The sequence below is a fragment of the Neopsephotus bourkii genome, unplaced genomic scaffold (assembly GCF_033783945.1).
Source record: "Neopsephotus bourkii isolate Nb327-2 ecotype Australia unplaced genomic scaffold, CSIRO-AGI_Nbou_v1 NB_1707, whole genome shotgun sequence".
Lineage (NCBI taxonomy): Eukaryota > Metazoa > Chordata > Aves > Psittaciformes > Psittacidae > Neopsephotus > Neopsephotus bourkii.
Window position 1 is genome coordinate 7,219,649 of NW_026902181.1, and position 21,273 is coordinate 7,240,921.

General features: G+C 40.2%; 1 protein-coding gene across 4 annotated transcripts in view; it reads right to left on the reverse strand.

The window, feature by feature from the left end:
• Positions 1–16,815, reverse strand: part of PPP2R5C (protein phosphatase 2 regulatory subunit B'gamma) — an 83,569-nt gene extending 66,754 nt beyond the window's left edge. For all 4 annotated transcript variants that reach the window (XM_061376207.1, XM_061376205.1, XM_061376204.1 and 1 more), the window contains exons 1-2: positions 16,718–16,815; positions 14,955–15,020 (exon numbers count right to left, since the gene is read on the reverse strand). In XM_061376207.1, coding sequence (XP_061232191.1) covers positions 14,955–15,020; positions 16,718–16,744 — 93 coding nt within the window. In that variant the 5' untranslated portion in view covers positions 16,745–16,815. The remainder of the gene's footprint in view (positions 1–14,954; positions 15,021–16,717) is intronic.
• Positions 16,816–21,273: the final 4,458 nt, after the last annotated feature.

Sequence of the window (21,273 nt, forward strand, 5' to 3'; positions counted from 1 at the left end):
GTTTTAAAGTAGGCAATAGTCAACTTTTTTAAATATTAACAATTTCATAGTGTTCTTTACAAGAATGATAAAAACATTTAGGAGTACCTTAAACTAAAAATACAGAGACAGCTGAGCAGGAAATCTTACTCCATATACTCTAATTAACTTTACAGGACCATAATTTTCTTAAAATTTGAAAATTACACTGAAGCACAAACACCTGAAAATATACCTTGGCACTTTTATCTTACAGGAAAGACCATGTTCTCCTTTTCAGACAGTGCCATGCGATAATAGAAAAAAAAAATCATATGGGAATGAGATTCAGGATGGAAATCAAGTTGCAATGCTGCTGCTTTGGCAGTTTCAATTGATTCAACTAGAATTTTGTTCAGTAGATATCAAAGCAGTGTTTCATTCCTGCATGAGATAACCTCAGTGGCAGTTCATAAGGATATGGCTAAAACAACAAAACCCATTTTTCTTCATGTTCTAAAAAGGATTTCCAGAATAGCTTATTCATCAACAATTTCCATATGGTCTGGGAGTGTACACATTCAGTGCACATGGAAATGTTACCACAAAGATTTATCTACCTTTAGAGTCTCCAAGACAGTAATTTTATTCAAATTTTGTTCTAATAGCATAACTGGGAAAGAAATGTATATGTTTCAAGTACAGATTAACAATTGTATATTATACATGCGGTACTTAATGTATCAAAGATACAAAAGCAACATTTAGTTTTCATTAAACACATTTAATACGACTGTTTTGTGAATTTAAAATTTTAATAACAAAAACCCTTACAGACTTATAGAACAAGTAAGGGGAGACAACACACTGAATGCTAGAAGCCTTAAGTTACCAAAAATAGTCTGTAGTTGTTTCAGTAAAAATGGCGTACATTGGCAGATAAAAGCTTTTCTGTACAAGTAATATCCATTATGTTGCATTTTTCATACTGTTTTGCATTTCAATCCCAAACACTAAATGCTTTGAGATCTTTTTGCTGAAATACAAGTGGCCTACAAGGTAAATTCTTTCCATTAATTCAAGTTAAACACACCCCAAACAAACAAAAAAACCCCACAAAAACGAAACAAAAACCCCAAGAACCTGACATTCCAAATAAAAATATGAATAGACTAAGCAGAAAGAAAAACAACACTAAAAATTAGGAGGCAAAACTTACCATGCATTAAACTAATTAAGATGCAATATAAACACTGTTCATGCACAGGATTCTGTACTTTCAGTATTATGCTTTGAGTCTAAGGACATTTTTCTGTACTGGCTATCTTCCACTGCCACCTGTTTTTTGTTCATTACTTGGAACAGGAAAAGCTGCTTTCCTGTTTCCTCTATTCCCAAACAAATTCTCAATTTTGAATTAACAAGTGCTCACATGTGCCTGCACACATGCGCACAGTACAGTATCCTCAGGTAACACACACATCAGGGAACCAACTATTCTAAATCAGAGATAAATTCTAAAAATAGCCAAAATTGGTTATTTAAGAGGATGGATAACATTTCTAATTAAAATGGCAAAAAAAAAAAAGCATTTTTTGTTGCTATGGAAATTTCCCATCTAGCAGTGATGACTCCAGAGTAATTCAGACTTGAACTGCTGGCCAATTTATCCAACAGACTTCCTCCCTCCTGTTTCTACCATCAAACATGACGATTCCTGCCTTTCAGTCATACCCCAGTCATTCAGCCAGCACATGCCAGAAAGCTGCCAAAAGAGTTTCCAGCTCATTACTGTTGAATACTACATTACACAGCTGTACTCAAAACCTCTGCAAGTGGTAATATTGTGCTACCACAACTGGCCTCCAGAGCTTGCAGCCAACCACCCTTGGATAGAAGGGTACCAGGGAAGGTGTGTTAATTCAACTTAAGCCACACAGCTCAGCAATTTTAATGACTCCTCTAAAAAGGAAAATTCAGACTACCAATTCTGTGTATTAATTTGTTAAAGATTTCAAGGTAACTTTTTATAATTGAGCCTTCGCTCAGTTCTCATTGATTCAGATCGAAGACACAAGCCCAGTTTCTTTCTTCCAGTGACAAACCAAAGAACTTTAGAAACCACAATTCCTGAGGATAACTAATGGACATCCTGCTACATCAATGAACAATTCAACTGATTTGACACCAGAACAGTCAAACTACAGATACATTTTAGTCAGTTCTCGTTACTAGAATGGGAAAAACCTATTCTTACCCTTGTTCTGTCAAACAGCTCCTTCATACCCAAATGTTTATATACTGACAGCCATATTTAATTCTAAAAATGCTGATAAACCCCTAAAAATGTGTACAAATTAATCTGAATATTGTCAGATTGAGAACATGTTTCTTCAGATCATAATTATGACATCACTCTCTGGTTTCCTGATCAATTTAGTTTTTAAAAGCTAGAGTTTTACATAGTTTTATGAACATTAAGACAATAAGGGACAGTGTGATTCTAACTGAAGTTTTGCTTGTAACAATTGAAAAAAATAGAGTTGATGTTCCTCAGTGCCCTTGAATAAGCTTAAAATTAACTAAAGAGAGTGAAAGGCAGGGAGGAGATATTTCTTGCCAGTCAACAGTTCAAGATAGTCCTTGCATCCCTTCTTCCCTGGAGTCTTCCTCCATTAAGCAGGATGCAGTACATTCCTTTTCCTTGTCTTACCCTCACTGTCTTGAGCAAAGTCAGATCCTTGAACCCCTGACTCATAAGTGGTAATGTAGAAATCGGAGCACAACACTACATTTATGACCAGGGAAAGAAAGATATAAGTAGACCAAGCATATCTACAGTTACAGCCAAGTTTTCTTTATGAATTAAAATGACCAAACAGTCCACATGGCAACTTTTACTTCTGGCCAGAAATCTAAGGGACAAGAGAGAATACTAGGATCTGGAAGAAGGGTCCACCCTGAATCCCATATACATCAACAAGTCTTTCAGAAGACCCTATTCTTCTGACAGTCCTCCAAAACCAGGTATTTAAGCAACCTTAACCAATACAGGCAACCAGAATAACTGTGCCTGACCTTATCTTTCAAAGCCACTCACTAATAACTAAACACACAAAGCTTTCTGCTCTCTGAAATCCAGAGCTTAGCCAAGCCTAGTAGTGGGGTCAACTCTGTAACTATGCAGCCAGCTTTCATCCTGCTTTCTAAAATAAACTCGTCAGAGCAGGTGAAGATTTGAAGATGACAATAAAATCACCTGGATGCATCTGTTACTCAAGATTTTAAAAACTGGATGGCTTACTAGTGACAAAAACCACATCTCCTAAGCACAGGGCAAGAGAGATTCTCTCTTTGCCTGAAGAAAACATACTGCTAGGCAGTACCCCATATGGTGTTTCTTGACAGAGATTAGTCTAACACTAATCTGCAGATTTCTTCCCTCTAACAAGTATTACCACTGAATTTAAGTATCAGTGTGTACACCATCCTAGGATGGCAGTCGCAAGCCACATACCAGCAAGAACCTTGATAAAAACTCTGGACTACAAAATCTCGATAGGTGAACCTTGAACCAATTAACACATGAATAAGACTCCCTGTGAAATGCATGTACACACAGAAAAAAGCACAGAATACTTTTTATGAGAACCATTAGTCTGAACCTGCTTGTATAAATGCAGAACCAATCCCTTTCTTCTTTTCCTTTTGGTATAGGAAGTAGTGGCCAGGGACTTATTTTTTCATTAAGCTAAACAGAGGTCTGATCTATAGCACCCAAAAGAGCTCATTTCTTGCCAAGGCAGCCCCAGAAGGGGCTATGAAACCATTCTGGATTATATCTAAAATATACTTAAAATGAAACTGAAAAATAAGTTACTGAAACTAAACAAACAACATGAAAAACATGAAAGGGACATTTACAACTTAATTTTCAAAACTGTATGAGGGCCCAGCATGTAACCAAAATAATTTAGCTAAGAGGTTGAGGCCTATTACATAATTAAGCTGAAAGTTGAACTTAATTTAATCTCTTGAGAACTGAAATAAAAAAAATCAAGGAGTCAAAATGGGTGGAGAGCAGTCAAGAGCCTTCCATGCGGTTTTCTCCTCTATGCAGTAACTTCAAAATAGTGTGAAAATCTGTGAACACTCCAGGAATCTTGAACTCAGTCGCAAAGTGCTCTTCTTCGCACATCTTCATTTACTGTTTTGGGGGTTGGAACAGGAACAGATTGTATGTGGCATATGGCCCAATAGCCATCAACCTGGTAAATATATCCACAGCATACTTTCAGGAGGTAGCTGGTGGTGTTAGATTAGCAGTTGAGACCAAGGCAAGTTGCTCAAGACAGCACGTTACCAGGAGAGCAACATTTGTCAGCTGATTTCAATGCTGTGTTAACACCACCAGTTCAACATGCCTTCCAACAGGACATCAGATTAAACTCTTATTTTGGTATTAAAGATATTGATTGTCAGAGCTATCCGGACAGTCTGCAGTAACTGTAGTTCATGAAAATAGTACCCAGTCACTGGCAAGGTGTTCGCTATGGAGCAAACTAGCAATTAGATGAAATCTTTACCATCAGTATTTTCCATCTACAGAGACTCAGCACAAGCCATACAGAGCTTGATGTGGATTCTTCATCATCTGGACACATAAAATGGGGCATTAATCCATAAACAACCCAGGGAAAATCAACAGGGAAACAATATGCTTGCTGAGTACCAATCTGGATGGCAAATAGTTCTGAAGTTCTCAATTTGATGAAGATTCTTCCTAATACGCCATTATTATTCACGAGTTTCACTAGATTGATTGGGCAGGCAACCTAGGGACAAGCCTCTGGAGATGCAGTTTATGGTGCTAAGGCTTTGGTTGGCTTCAGATGGACCATAATTTAGATTTCTATTGGTTTTCTTCAACAAAATCGTTTGTTAGGATGATACCTGGACTGGCCTGCTAGAAGGATCTTTGCAGCTGCCTTTCTAGCAAGTCTGTTTATTATCATGAAAGATTGTCCTGGTTGAGATACATTGGATAATTCAGTGATAGTCTCAGCATAACATATGTTTTTACTTGGTAAGATAGCAAGAGCTGCACCCTAAAGCTTTGAGGCTTTAAAAAAAACAAATGCCCCCCCTGAAAAGTAAAATTTGTTACCTGCAACCATCAGTTAGCTAATTAAATATGATTAAACAAGATAATAACCTAAGTATTGTTTCAAAACTTTTAGATAAATAGCAGGATGAAGAATCTGAATAAATGATATCCTGGCTTAAATTACTTCTGCTCTTGACTTTCATTTTTAAATTCTCTGATCAGCCTAAAACACCCTTAAAATAAAAAAAAAAAAAACCCAACAAAAAATCACAAACAAAAACAAACAAACACACAAAAAATCCCCACCAAGAAAAAACAAAAAAATCCCCAACCCTCTAAATAAACAAAAACTAATTTTGTGCTTCTTGGTGTGTGTGTACATATATATATATATATGTACACACAGACGACATGTATGTATGTAAGGTTCCCACATTCAAAGGAAAAGACACACAAACTCATCCCATTTAGTTTAAGCCCCAATTCCTATACTCTACTGTAAATTTTAATTATATAAAACTGCTGATGAGCTAAGGCTACTACATATGTGGTTTTACCACTGATGTCTGTATTTGTGTGCTCCCTGACCCATTCATAGTAGTTTTTCACCTCACATACTCATACTGAAATATTTTTTGCTTTGCCCCCTCTACCCACCGATTTGGTATTTCCATTAGATGCTATGTAAGAGAGTTACAGACCCTGACAAGTTCTTGGCCAGTTTAGCAGTACAGCCATAACCTTGGCCACTTCTAAAGAACTGTTACAGTAAATAATTTCATCTCCGGTCTCATTGTGCTTTTATTTTAAATGTCACTAGAAAAGTTTACTTTTCAGGACTTCAGACTGCTAAACTGAGCAATGACAAAAGCGTATTAAATTATAGTCACTATAAAGGTGTAGCAAATTAAAGCATTTGGCAGCTGTCTTTTAAGAAGGACATTCGAGAATGGGGCACTATTTTTTTGCTGGATTTTATTTTTTATTGGCCCTCAGCACCTGGGGGCTGAAGGGTGAGGGAGAGGGGAACCATCATGCTTTAGACCCAGCCGGTAACTCAACACCACGCAGCCATTCACTCACCCCTCTACCTCTTCTCTCTGGGGCAGAATGGGGAGGAAAACTGGAAAAATGTAAACCCCACAGGTTGAGATAAGCACAGTTTAATCATAGAATAGTTAGGGTTAGAAAGGACCTTAAGATTATCGAGTTCTAACCCACCTGCTAATAACTAAAATAAAGTAAAATATAGTGATAGTAGAAAGAATACCAATAATGATAATACAAAACAACAAAAGAAGAAATGAAAGCTCAGAAAACACAAGTGATGCACAAGACACTTGCTCACCACCCGCTGACCAATACCCCGCCCAACCTGAGCAGTGATTGGTCCCTTCAGGGTAACTTCCCCCAGTTCATATACTGGGCATGACCTGTGTGGTATGGAATACCCCTTTGGCTAGTTTGGGTCAGGTGTCCTGTCTCTGCTTCCTCCTGGCTTTCTGTGTCCCTTCTCACTGGCAGAGCACAAGAGACTGAAAAGTCCTTGATCAGGGTAAGCATTACTTAGCAACAACTAAAACATCAGTGTGTTATCAGCACTGTTTTCAGACTGAAGCCAAAACACAGCACTGTACCAGGAAGAAAATTAACTGATACAGCTGAAACCAGGACACAAACCAAAAAGCCAAAGCCTGCCTTCCCACATGTAGAATTATAGATTTATTCTGACTTCAAATGAAATGGAGAGGAAAAAAATTCACAAGATTTAATACTTGTGAAGTCTGTGAACATATGGGTAGCATTCTATGGCTACCTCATTTTCTTACTATTTATATTTTCTATGGGATAACTATATTAATCATTAATGCATATGTGTAATACAGACTTAATACTTCTTCCCTCTTGGATTTTGAGTAGTAGGTGCTAGCTGTTATGAAAAAGCTTAAGATAAACAATTTGAAACAAAGGATGAAAATTATATTTTCAGTTTACAAGATGCCAATATCCATTTTTGAAGGCCATTTCACCCAATGAAGGCCTTTGCCTTCATTGCTGTGTTTCCATTCAGGAAGGATTCAGTGAGTTTAAAAGCATGATTAGCAAGTAGAGGATAGCAAGTACCGAAACAAATCACAAATGAAGTCCTCACACATCATGTTACAGGAGTAGTTGTCAGCCTTCTGTAATAGCTAGAAGGGCACAGGATCCTGTTTTCAGAAGCATCTCCTTTCAGGTAAAGAAATACTTGTTTACATCAGTGTTTGGTACACTTTATCAATTCCATTAGTTTTAAAAGCCTAATATTAAAGTTACACAACAGGCATTGTTAAGATAACCTTTTTCACTATTCAGTATTAATATATATTTGCTTTGGATGCAGAAGGAAATTCCAATTGCCAAAACAAAATGGCAAGATGTCATTAAAAACAGAAAATTACAAAAGTTAAAAACAAATTGCCAGCTGCTTTAAGCATAACATAAAGTACATCCTTCTAGTCAGCAAACAGCACCTCATTTAGTATTAAGAGTGTATTCACTTGCTACACTGAAGTATTTTTTAATGGTTATATCAATCCATTCAAAAAATCTCTAGGAAAGAAAAACATAAATGCAAGCCATGAACAAAAATTAGCTTTTAAACTGTATTTTTTAAGAAGCTGGCACACCAATTTAGAGAAAAACAAAAAACAAAACCCAAAGAAACCATCCTGAGGGCTCACAGACTTTATTTGCAGAGCCAACAGAAGAGAAAATCCATCCTGATTTTCTGTGCAGTTTTGGTTTAAAGTCCTGTTTTGCTAATGCTAGGGGTAAAATCCCAAGCCAATAGCACCAGAAAGCTTCATAAAACAGCAGGTCTAGCGCTGCCTATTTATAGCCCTCCTGCGATTCAAACTTGAGAGAACTAGACGCTCAAGTTTCAAATTTATTTCATTATAAGTATCTCTCTTCTTCCAAATGAAAGAACAGTGACTTTCAAATCAATTTTACCTACTGCATGGGACTGACTCAAGAGGACACTGGCTATACCATCTGCCAGTCCAGCTGGGATGTATCACAATCATTAGGGTTGGAAGGGACCTCTGGAAATCATCTAGTCCAACCCCCCTGCTAAGGCAGGGCCACCTAATAATACATGACTGACTATATACTGAAGAAACTAAGGTACAGGTAGGTTTGTTAGGCACCGCAAACATAGCTTATTGATTCGGTCCACTGAAAACTTCCAGATTTGGGGATGCTTTATTACAGGCTATCAGCCATTCCTGATCACGATGAGTATATAATCAGCATCAAACTTACAGTATGGTAGAGAGTACTACCAACTCCCTTAAAACACTGCTTTATGTTATATTATAAATAAACTCTTAGTGTCAGGCATTAAGAGAGATAAATCCAATCTATGCTAAATACATCCTTGTAAAAAGACATCTGCTTCTATGGAGAACAACAAATACAGAAGAATCTTATACCTCAAAGACACTGAAGTTAGTTTAACCACAAATACTGTACCACTGAGTGACAGAGATTGCCCATCTAACAGAAGTTGAAAAGAGCTTACATGACAGCTGCTTTTCACCAGTGACAATAAATATTATACACTGAATCACATGCAGGTACAAATTAGCATACTAAACAATTAAAACAGGATTATCTCAGCTGATTGAAAGAATGTTCTGTAGCAAGAAGGTTTTTCTAGAAATTATTTAGAACCAGTCCCAACACATTTGAACAGGAAAGGGGAAAAACAATGCCAGAACTTCTGGAAAAGTGTTCTCCCTCCCTGACTCCCAAACTTCAAGCTCCTCTGCTGTTGTCTCTAATGAGTTGCCTAATAAGTACTTAGTTGTGCTAAGACTTTCATCTATAACTTTAAAAATTCTGAAGTAGAAAAACATAAGGATACTTCTACATACGATCTCTGCTAAGAAACCCACACAAACCATCAATGCCACTTCTAGTCCCCATCCTTTTTATATTCATCATTTTTAAGGAAAGTGGAAATTACATGTGTGCATGCAGTCAGGAATCAGTAACAGAAGTAATGAGAATACTCATGGTACTTCCCCCTTGTATGCTGGCTAACACAAGAAAGGTGAACAAAAAAAACTGGGCAGTCACCTCTCAAAGTTCTTTCAGAACTCTTACAGTTCTTTCAGAAAATCTTTACTTTTCCTGTTGTCCCATTAAAGAAATAATTCTATAATGTTATTATTGCTGAAAAAGTACTACCACAATGCTGAACAGCTTAACAAATTAACTTTTAAATAAAAAGAACTTTACAAAGCAGGGAAGAAAAACCTCCAAAAACGCCTGATGAAACTGCTGCGCTGGAAGCTATTACCAGTGTTTAATAAACCTACTGAAAAGCGATGGCTGCAACACAGTCGTAGGACTGAGCATGGATGAGTACTTACAGAGCTTTTTTCAATCTTTTTTTTTTTTTAAATTGGTTTCAACAGTGATTACAGTCCAACATCAGCCACATTTGCTGACAATAAGTCAAGCCATTTCTTGCACAGGATGAAAACTGGCCAATGGAATTTGTATTTTATTACATTTTATTTGTCCATACTAGAACAAACACCTTTGAAGTAGAAAGAACCAACCTGGGCAGCACATGGACACAACGTGACAGCACACACGATCATGCACACGCACCTCAAACCACATTAGTCTTCTATTTGTTCTTCTGCATAACAGAAAAACTTGAGGAGCTATGAATTCTGTTCTTGTTTTTCAGAAGTCACCAAGCCAATACTTTCTTAAAAATCAAAAGTTGTCTCTTCCTTCTACAGAATACTTGGTACCCAGAATCAAGATGAGTAAAAGTTTAAAAGTTTCCTGCCTTCTTAAGCCAGTCCAGCTTGACCTAGAAGATGGTATCACTCCCAGTCACCTACTAGTGCTCTGCATGAAAGGTTACCAGTTACTTCTGACCCTTTCATCCCCAAGGTTAACCTCAACTGTGAAATGTACAAATGCTTCTAGACTATTTCAGCAACTAGCAAAAAGTGCAAGTTTTAGCACATACCTTCCCACAGGCAAAACAGACAGAAGAGTATACAGGGTTAAAGTTTTAGCTTCCTTCCCCTGTGGCTGTATTCTACTGTTAAAATATAGTATTTGAATTTTTAGAAGCGTTAGCTTTTCTAGAGAGAGAACAAGGTAATGCTCTGCAACAATCATTAGCTATTACCAAGCCACCTCTTTTTAAAGAAATAAGACTGACCGTAACTTATTATTCCCTTAATTCAAAAGGAGACCTCCACACCCCTATGACAAAACAAAACCCTACAACCATGCTTATCCCTGAGGCAAGTAACTTCTTCAGAGGCTGGTTAGGTCACAGGGAACATGTATGTCCACAAGATATTAAGTGTTGGCACAGCCAATCCCCACATCTGGGCATTCTTTAATGTTATTTGGGTTGTTTTTTTTTCAATTGAGTATAGGTTTGAGGCACTGGTAAACACCCTCCCCCCCCCCCCCCCCAAGTATTTAACCAGAATAGAGACGCTACTCCCCCACAGGGGAAAAAAAAAAACAAAACACACCAATGTACAACAGAGTAACTCTTTGTTCACAACCTGAAGACACTCAATATGCTGGACTAACTACTGAAGTAAGATGTTAGATTCAACTGCTCTGGCAACTATATAATCTGATTTATGTTTACTAACAGGTTACAACTGAAGTTAAAAAGAGCAAATATGATTAAGCTTCCATTTAAGTGTTATAAAAGTGAACAGTATGTGCAACTGGAAACCAAAATAATTGCATTAGGGTACAGAAAAGGAAGCAGACAAAGTAATGGAATTCCTTCCACCTAGGGGAGATTAAGCAGGGCTTGGGAAAAAAAAAATTAAAATAAGAACCATCTAAAGATGCCACTATAAAAAACTTCAATTAAATCATTAACAACAGGAAAGAAATTTTACCCAACGCCTCAGCTAAGCAACCTTCTAAGCCATACACTGGCTTGGAGAAAAACATACCACAATAGAAGACCTTGTATCTACTGTGTTTCTGAATCTCTCAAGTATCAGCTATTGACGACACAGCAAATATGAGAGGTCCACATTGCTTCATATGTAGCATGGCTCTTTTGGTATTACACCAAGTAACCAAGACATGGGTAATACAAGAAGAATCATGTGCATTCTTTCCTGTAAACATCTGCTTGGCGGGAATACTAGAGACAGGAATATAGGCAAGACAGACCTTGCTTTCGAACACAATTACAATAGCATTCCTTGAGATTTAAATGAAGAGGCATTTACTTCAGTAGGTGCATACTTCAGCTACAGTTTAGTACCTCTGTACATGCTTATGGGGCTTCTACTATAGTTTTCAAACTGCGACAAGTTGTTTTCACCAACTTCCAGCATGGGCATCCATGACCTAGCATACTGGGAATCATTTCAATCTCTTTCCAAACCTGTTGTACAGCTTCAGTCAACTAACATCTTTTTTCCCCTGACTGCAAGACAGAAACACACACTTGTTCATTTTTGTAAATATTACTTTTTTATCCATAGAAGTCATTCTAGCATCATTAATTCAGTTAAGTGCCATAGAAGTGTCTATAAATAAATTATTTGTGGGCTGCTGCTGCTTATGTTGTCCCTGTTCTCTGAACAGCAGACAGTTTCCAGTCTTTACAATCTTCTAGGTACATTAAATGCATATGCATTAAACACAGTTAAAAAAAAAAAGAACCAGCATATCTCCAAATCAACTCATAGTCTAGAAGGATTGTACAAGGAAACACTAAGATAATCTTCTTCAAAGAAAAAGGCCTAAAACCATATTAATAACGTGGTCCATCACATTTCCATATTTACTAGTCTTCTTCTGTTAAAAAACAGCTTCCTTTCTGCTCACATAAGCACCAGCTAACATATGTCATGATTACAGCCAGCCACATTATAATGTAAAGTCTACATTACTATTTGTGTGCAATTATTCTATTAATTAAGTTAATGAGTCAAGCACTGAGGTGCTCCAAATTGTATGAAGACTAAATAATGCCCACTGGGAATGGCAATCATACTATATGTGCCAGTCACATTCCTAGAATGGTTAGGGTTAGAAAGGACCTTAAGATCATCTAGTTCCAAATCCCCTGCCATGGGCAGGAACATTTCACCGTAGACCATGTCACCCAAGGCTCTGTCCAACCTGGCCTTGAACACTTGCCAGGGATGGAGCATTTTCACTTCTTTGGGCAACCTGTTCTAGTGCCTCACCACCTTCACAGTAAAGAGCTTCCCTTATATCTAATCTAAACTTGCCCTGTTTAAGTTTAAACCCATCATCCCTTGTACTGATGCTACAGTCCCTGATGAAGAGTCCCTTCTCCAGCATCCCTGTAGGCCCTCTTCAGGTACTGGAAGGCTGCTATGAGGTCTCCAAGCAGCCTTCTCCAGGCTGAACAGCCTCAACTTTCTTGGCCTGTCTTCATACGGGAGGTGCTCCAGTCCCCTTATCATTCTCGTGGCCCTCCTCTGGACTTGCTCTGACAGCTCTATGTCCTTCTTATGCTGAGGACACTAGAACTGCACACAGTACTCCAAGTGGGGTCTCATCAGAGCAGAGGGGCAGGACCACCTCCTTTGACCTGCTGGTCATGCTCCTTTTGATGCAGCCCAGGATAAGGTTGGCTTTCTGGGCTGCAAGCACAAATTGCCAGCTCATGTTTAGTTTCTCATTAATCAACACCCCCAAGTCCTTCTGCACAGGGCTGCTCTGAATCACTACTCTGCCCAGCCTGTAGCTGTGACTGGGGTTACCCAGACCCAGGTGTAGAAACTTGCACTTCGCTTCACTGAACTTCACGAGGTTGACATTGGCCCACCTGTTATGCGTGTCAAGGTCCCTCTGGATGGCATCCCTTCCTTCCAGCGTATCAACTGAACCCCATAGCTTAGTGTCATCAGCAAACCTGTTGAGGGTGCCTCAATCCCACCACCGTGTTGCCAACAAAAACTGGTTCCAACACCAAATTCCCAGTCCCTTTCCCATTCTGCTCTTACTCACATATGATTAAGCATCACAGATAAGTAAACTGTAATTTTCACTGGGAATTCTATCAGGAAGAACAACTGAAAAATAAAAATGCATGTACACTACAACATAGTATAGAATCATAGAATAGTTTGGGTTGGAAAGGACCTTAAGATCATCTAGTCCAACACCCCTACCGTGGAATGGGACACCTCGCACTAAACCATGTCACCCAAGGCTCTGTCTAGCCTGGCCTTGAACACCACCAGGGATGGAGTATTCATAACTTTCTTAGGCAACCCATTCCAGTGCCTCATCACTCTTACAGTAAAGTTCTTCCTTATATCTAACCTAAACTTCCCCTGTTTAAGTTTGAACCCGTGTTCAAACAGATTCTCCTATTGAAATTCAAGTCTCTCACATTTAAAAAAAAAAAATAATAAAAGAAGAAAAAGGCATCAAATCTACAAACACAGAAATCACAAACAAAACTGCATATATGTTTTAGTTAACATTTAAAGCTCTCTACTAATCAACCATGGGAGCTTTACAATCTACCCTGAAATACCAACAAGGAATAAGAAAATGAATTTTGGTCTCAGCAGCCTGTCACTCAGAAACTTGAGTAAATAAGCAGTCAACAAACTTACAGCAAAGATGCTGAAAATGACAAGTCTTACAGTTGCACAGGAGCTAAACTTTTAGCCAAGAACCAATACTTTAACATCACAGCAATATACTGTAAAGACAGAATGTACCCCAATAAAGTACATCTATTTACACCTCTATAAACATCCACACCAACAGATTCCTTATTTTATCCTATGAGCTTTCCTAGTAGCTAAGATTCCTCCACCAAAACTCAATCAACTCTTACCTGTATTTGCTGAAATACTTTTACAAGGAGTTTACAATTTTTAATAATCTTACTTTAAGATGCTAGCATGCATCTTTCTGCAAAGCAAACAAATGAGAACTCATTGAAGTGCATCAGAAAAAGCATACTAAATATTCCCACCCACCTACCCCCAACACTCATTTCAGGAAGGAGAAAATGGTAAAGCTGAATGTGTATTTTTCTTCTCAAACACTGTTTTTTAGTATCAAGACATGTAGTTTAGAGGCTGAAATACATAAACTTTTAAGTTTAGCATTTTGCATTTGGTCTGGTGTGAACATTTTAAATGAAATTTCAGAATCCCTCTGAACAGTGGATTTCCAAATTAAGCAAATCTATTAATTCCAAGTTTCTGGATTAATGTGGGAAAAGGAGTGAATAATGATTTAATAGACCTCTTTTAAGTCACTACACCTTCCTGGTGAGCAAAACATAGAGCAATGTAGAAGGAAGAGAAAAAAAAAAAATCAGCATCAAGAACCATACTCCAAACAAACTCCATTGTATACTTATAAAAACAAATCAAACAACAAAACAACTGGTAGCCTTTGATTAAGCCTAAGGTCTCCTAACAATAAAACAGGCTACTGACACTTAGCTGATATGTCAACATTGACAGTTTGAGAAAAGAGGGCACTGGGAATTACAGAGAATGCTAAAAATTGCAATAAGCAACTAGTAGACAAGCCTCAAACCTCACAATAAGACTAGAAAAGTAAGAAGGATGTATGGCTTAACCAAAAAGAAAACATGAGTATTTAAGGCTGCAGCAAGCAAGCATTTACTCTAAATAAAATTAACTTCCTCAAGAGAATGTTCTCTTAATTTTTGTCAAATGCCAGAGCAGTAGTTCCAACAATCACTTTCCATTAAAAACCACCTGTCATGTGAAAATTACAACCACCTAGAAAAATTCAGAACACTCATCAGAACTAATGACAAGTTTACCTGGAAAAAACATATTTTAGTAATACTTACCTCATGCTCCTGGTTATCTTGTCCATCTTTGCCACTTTTTCCACTCTTGACTGATTTTGCAGGTTCCTTTTAAAAAAAAAAAGTTTTCAGTCGCAGTTATTTTGAAGAAGAGATCTAGACAGATTTTTCAATCCAAGAAATTAGGTTTTCTTTAGACACCCTCTAAAAGTACCAAAGTTGATATGACAAAAATCATACAGTTTTATTGGAAGATCTAAATACTGAACTATCAATCTCTACAAAGCTGCTTTAAAGATTTTTCATCTGTGGGAAGGTTTTGGAATTTTATTTATGCCTCAAAATTCATCCATGAAGTACATAAAGAAAAGCTTTCACACAGGTAAGTAGGCATGGACAAAATCAACGCAAGTAATTTGAACCATGCCTAAGAACTTACCCTTTACTGTCTTTGTTTTTTAACTTCAGGAATATTTATATTTAGTTTAGCTTTGTGTCCTGGGTTTAGCATCAGTGCCAGTTTTACATTTCATTATTTGTCTGTTCTAGGGGCTAGAGAATCTAGTATAGAATCAGGGCCAAAACTCAAATTTTCCCTCCCAGCATTATATTTAACTTGAACCCTTTACCCAAAGCATATTTCTGAGATTCGTTATCCTCAGAAAGTAAAGTATTAATGTTTTTACTATCAAGGGTGGCAAGAATATTGAGAAAAAGTTAAAACAAACCAACCCCCATAAACTGTAACACCCAAGCTCCCTACATCCAATCTTAAAATGTTGAAAAACTAAAAGACAAGCAGAAGTCAACTGAAAAACAGAAGGTCTAGAGGGAGGTCAGCTGGATGAGGCAGACCGTAATACTTCACTGTTTCTGACTTCCACCCATATGGCTAATGGTCTGTCATATTAAATGCAGTAGAGTTAACTTGCTGCTGGATTTTGAAGTTTTCTGCAACCATTACTTGTGCAAGATCCTTTTGTGGCTGCCAGAAAAGTCACTCCCGGGAGTACCGGGGGAAACGGAGGCAATGCAGGGCCAAAGCTAGATAGTCTCCCACCGTCAGGCAAAGGAGGTGAAAAGATTTCTCGTGGCGATTAGTGCTCCTTGAGTGCTCACGGTGATCCCCCAAGCACAACTTCAGCTGCAGCCCCAGCCACACAGCTGTTAAACTTCCCGGGACTGTGACCGGGAAAGCAGCTGTAGGGCAACCCCCACCCTCAGCCCTGACGTACCGCCGTGAAAAATGCCCCTGCACCCCGAAACATACGCGGCCCAACCTGACGTAGGGGACCCCCCGTACCAGCTCAGCCTTCCGCTAGGCACGGCGGAGCACGTTTTCCTTCCCCTCCCTCCAGCACTCCCCCGCACGCCAAAACCACGGCCTCTCTCCACTGACCCCCATCCCTTCGGCTGCCCCCAACTCTGCGCCCGTCCTTCGCGGGCTCCGCTCCCACACTTTGCCGGGCAGACCCCAGGCACCCGGCGAGAAGACACCGGGACTCCCCTTTCCCCGGCGGCCCCGGCACCCCCTGGACTAGGCCTCACCAGGAGCTACCCCCTCCCCAACACCCGGCTCCCGGGGAAAGTCAGGGGGCCGGCATACAACAGTGAAGGGACTGGGCGGCCCATTGCCCTGTTCTCTCCAGCGGCAGGGAGCGCCCCGCCGCCCGCCTCAACGCTGGGCTGCGCTCGCCACTGCCGCCCCCTGCAGCGCTCTGCCCCAGCCCCTCCTCCTCGTGGGGCCTGGGCCCCACAGCTTCCCCACGCAGGGCCCAAACCCAGCCACGACCGCAGAGACTCACTTTTTCCTTTTTGTTTTTATTCGGCATGGCCGCCCCACACACCGCGGCCAGAGAGGCGCGAGAGGCGCAACCGCCGCGGCCCCACTCCCCGCTGCGCCCGCGCCACTGCACCCCCCAGCCTCGACTCTGGCCCTCCCCCCACCCCCTTCCTCCTCCTCCTCCTCCACCCCCCGCCCGCCGCGAGCGGGCCCTTGCCCCGCCATTGGCTGCCTTTGTCACGTGAGCCAGGGCTCCCGAAACGTCACCTCGTGGGCCGGGTTTGCGACGGCTTCCAGTACCCTGCCTCCTGTCACGGTCACGGGTGGCGGCGGCGACAGGGACGTGGCTGGGCTGAGCCCCCAGGTCTCCCCGCTCCGCCCGGGCTGAGGGGCGGCCCAGCGGCTCCAGCCACGTCTTGAGGTAGGCCCCTCAGACTAAGCTGTTTCGCCCCAAACCCGCCGCATCTCTGAGGGGAAGCAGCGGGCACGCTGAGGTGTCTCCAGTTCCTCCGGTAGGATCCGCCTCAATCGATGACACCCCGTGGGAAGTGCGGGGTCCCTGCAGCCACAGGGGCGCGAGGTGCCAACTGCAGCCCGCCCTTGAGTTGAGGGGTGCGGGTTTGGCCGCTGTGGCTGCAGGGAGAGGTGGGTCCCGCCGTGCGGTGTCCGGGAGCCTGTCGCTGGAGAGCTGCCCAGGTCTAATGAATTAAAAATAAAAGCAAGGCATGTCTGAAGCATGCTGGTCCTCTCATACAAATCCAGCGTGGGCATCATCAGTTTGAGGACTTTGATATATGCTTGCAGTATATGGATAAAGAAAAGGTGAGCTTTGCATAGTTGCAGCCTGATTTTATAACAGTATCTTGATCCCTTGTTTTTTCCCAAAAGCCTGGGTCTAGATGGGTTGTTTCCGTGATGCCCACCGGTACCAGTTTTTTTTTTTTTTTTCTTTTTTCTCAAACAAATCACCCTTTAATCTCTTAAAGGTAGAATGCAAAAATCAGAACAATCTGCTTTAACAAAAGAAGAAAAGCATATATCCGATGACTGGAAATCCTGCAAACTGTGTTTCTTACATGGCCAGATTAAGCCCCAAAATACTGTTACCTGAGGGGAAAAAAAACGACCACAGGGAGTATTAATACTCATAATAATGCCAGTATATAAAGCATTTGAAATTTAGATTGGATGTGCTTATTAAATGGTAATTATGCTGTGCTACTAAAGGATAGAAAAAATGCAGCCTAATAAATACCAGCATAAAAGTGAGATAAATCTTCTTCCTTACCCAACCTATGAGAATCAAAGCCAGCATAAATAAATTGCTGGGCTCAAATTTTTAGGAGCTGGGATTTCTAATAACCACTTGTTTCTGATATGATGGTATCTGACATCAGCTTGTATGCATTATATTTGGACACTTCGCTTTTGCTCTGGTTAAAGGACAAAGAAACCCTCCCTTTTCCAAGCCCTGCAAAGAAGTCTACTCACTATGGAGAACTGTTTCTTCTTGCTTCAGTCCCTTTCCTGCTGCTTCAGTCCCTTTCCTGCTTCTTCAGTTCCCTTCTTGCTTCTTCAGTGCTAGAAAATAAATTATGCCTGCCTTTCCCTAATCTTCTCTGGTCTGAGGATTTATAAATGAGGTGCAGTTATTACTTGTGTGCTTCTGTTAAGAGTCAGTCATGAATGAGTTACTACTAATAAATGAGGTTTCTGACAACAGAACAGCATGGATTTTGAATGTACTAAGACAAAATAAAGGGGGAAAATCTACCTCCATCTGTATTTCGGAGTTTGATCAGTCTATGAGTTTTAAAGCTGAGGATAAACTTGGGAGCTTCCAGTTCTTTGTTAGGTTTCAGTTTCATGGAGCCTTAAACCGCTCTTAATTCCCAGCTTTTGTGTTCCTATCTCCCTCCTCTGCACTGACGCTGGTACTGTGCAGCTCCTTAAACCAATTCATAGAATTGATCAGGTTAAAAACTCTTCCTGTCCCCCTTGTCATGACCCCCCCCTTCTCTTTTCCTTCCCTCCCCCCTTCCCCCCCGAATGATGTGGGTTTATTTTTTAATTTCTTGAACTGGCACACCATCATCTGCTTCTGTAAACACTAGCATTGGCCAAAGGAAGGGGTGGAAATATGTGGCGGGGGTGGGATGTGACTTCAACAGCCTAGATTCAGATCAGTTTAAGCAGCTTAATGAGTTTCTCATTGGCTTTTGGCCTCCTTTGTGCTTGCTAGTGCTCATAGTTTTTCCAAATAATGGAAAAACTCTGTCAGTTTAGTTGTTACCCAAGTACTTCTGAATAGCAGCAGCAAAAAATATCTGTCCTTATTTTGCTTTTAGCTGGGAAATCTTGACTCAATGTGTCTGAATACAGCTTCAGAAGATGGCACAAACTTGGTTAACATTTAGGAGGTTTTCTTTGTGACCACAGATGTAGAAACTCTTGTGAAAACTTGACTCCCCCTCACCTCGCTTGCTGGGGAAAGAACTTTATTCATCAGTTAAAGAAAGCAATTGTGTTTTTCAAGGCCTGCTGTATTATATGAATAATCAGTGGGTGGAGGTGGTTTACAAGAAAAACAGTTCCATCTGTATGTATGCTCTAGTGACTTCGTAAAATAATGAGAATAAGACAAGTGACTTACATTTTCATGGAACACTAAGATGAAATCTTATTTTTACTACCGTGGTACGTCACTGTGGGCCTAATTAGTCTGCTAAGAGTAGGAATAACTATGAAAATAAGGTGATGTAATACAAGTGTGAGTATGACTATATTAATATTTGCATTAACTTCTGAACATGCTTCGTGCAAGCTAAATGTTTTCAAAACCCAGAGTAGATTCAGAATGATTAGGCTATCTCTGTAGTTAAAATATCAAAACCCTAATGTATGCAGCACAGCTACATTTTTTTACTGTATTGATTAAATTGTCTAAATTTGCAAAAGTTAAATCACCCAATAATTTCAAGTCTGTATAATATTTAATAGTCTGAAACTGGGCCAAATGTCCAAATGTCCAGAGTGCCAATGAAAGGGGAATATTTACACAGTCCCTTCCAACTCTATCGGATAATACTTTCTTTTTTTTTTTTTTTTTAATCCCTTCACAAGACTTGAGCAGTCATGCTCTGGCCTGAGTTTGTTGAACAAAGCACGGTCACTGTGGTAGGGATAACTTCCATCCCCAGTTGTATGATTTTACTGCTTTCCATGCTCTCTCTCTAGTTCAGTTGAGTGATCTGCCAGTTCAGCTTGCTAAAATGGCAAAAAAAAGTGACTGAAAAGGGAAGACAGGAGACAGTGAGACCTTTTGCTAGGGAAGACAGGAGACAATGAGACCTTTTGCTAGCAAGCTGTTAATTTATCTCAACTGAAACTACGCAACTGCACTTTTGGACAAAGTTTCAGAAGCCAGTGAAGTGTCATCATTATATATGTCAAACATTGGCAGGCTGTTTCTTAAAATGCTTCTTTACAGGCTGAAGCAGAATGTGGCTATAGCAAAGGCAGGACCTCTTTGACCAGGGCATCATCCCAGTGAGGTCAGCGTGGCAATAGTCACCAGCCTGAGACAAGGCAAGGTAACAGGTCAGGGGGCCATCCAAGAAGTCCACTCAGGAGCAACAACAGAGGGCCAAAGACCAGAAGGGAGGCAAGGCTACCTATAATGCAAATCCAAAATTACAGGAGACAAGCCCAGAGAGAGGACTGCTTATATTATCAGTCTAAGGTTCGTCCAGTAGACTGGGGCCAGAGACAAGACTATGTATAATGTATGCCTGAGGTCCACCTAGGATGTTCAGTCAATAAGTCATGCTGGAATGAGACAGAGTCAGAAACAGATACAACTCTGATGAAGCAGGCCAGGCTTGGGTGCCAACACCAGAGCTTAAATGGAGCTCCTGGACCTGTTGGAATGTTGTCATGCATGGCTGGTAACTGGCATGGTATTAGACATTGTTAATAGCTACTGTCCATGTTCAATAACACATTGATTCTGAATTTCTCTTTGGGTCAACTTAATTTTAAATGAACATGAGAAAAAATAAACACGGAAAACTCATGCAGAATGTTACTGAGGCATAGTACTGGGATACAGTTGCATTTCTTTGTAGTAGCTTATATGGGGCTACCTGTGTTTTGGATTTGTGATGAGAACAGTGTTAATAGCACGTTATTGCTGAGCAGTGCTCACACAGAGTTAAGGCTTTTTCTGCTCCACATACCACCGTACCAGCAAGTAGGCTGGGAGTGAACTAGAATTTGGAAGGAGACACAGCCAGGACAGCTGACCCTAACTGACCAAAGGGATATTCCATACCATAAGTTGTGCTTGACAATAAAACTGGATGGAGGGATGGGGGGGTTGGCCAGGGCTGCCATTGCTTGAGGAGTGGGTGGGCATCAGTTGGCTGGTAGTGAGCAACTGTTTGGAGTTTTTTTGCATCATGTGTTTTTCTTTTTTTCCCTCCTTTGTTGTTGTGGTGTGGTTTGGGGTTTTATTTTGTTGTTGTTGTTGTTGTTGTGTTTTTTAAATTATTATTTAATAATAATAAATTTTATTAT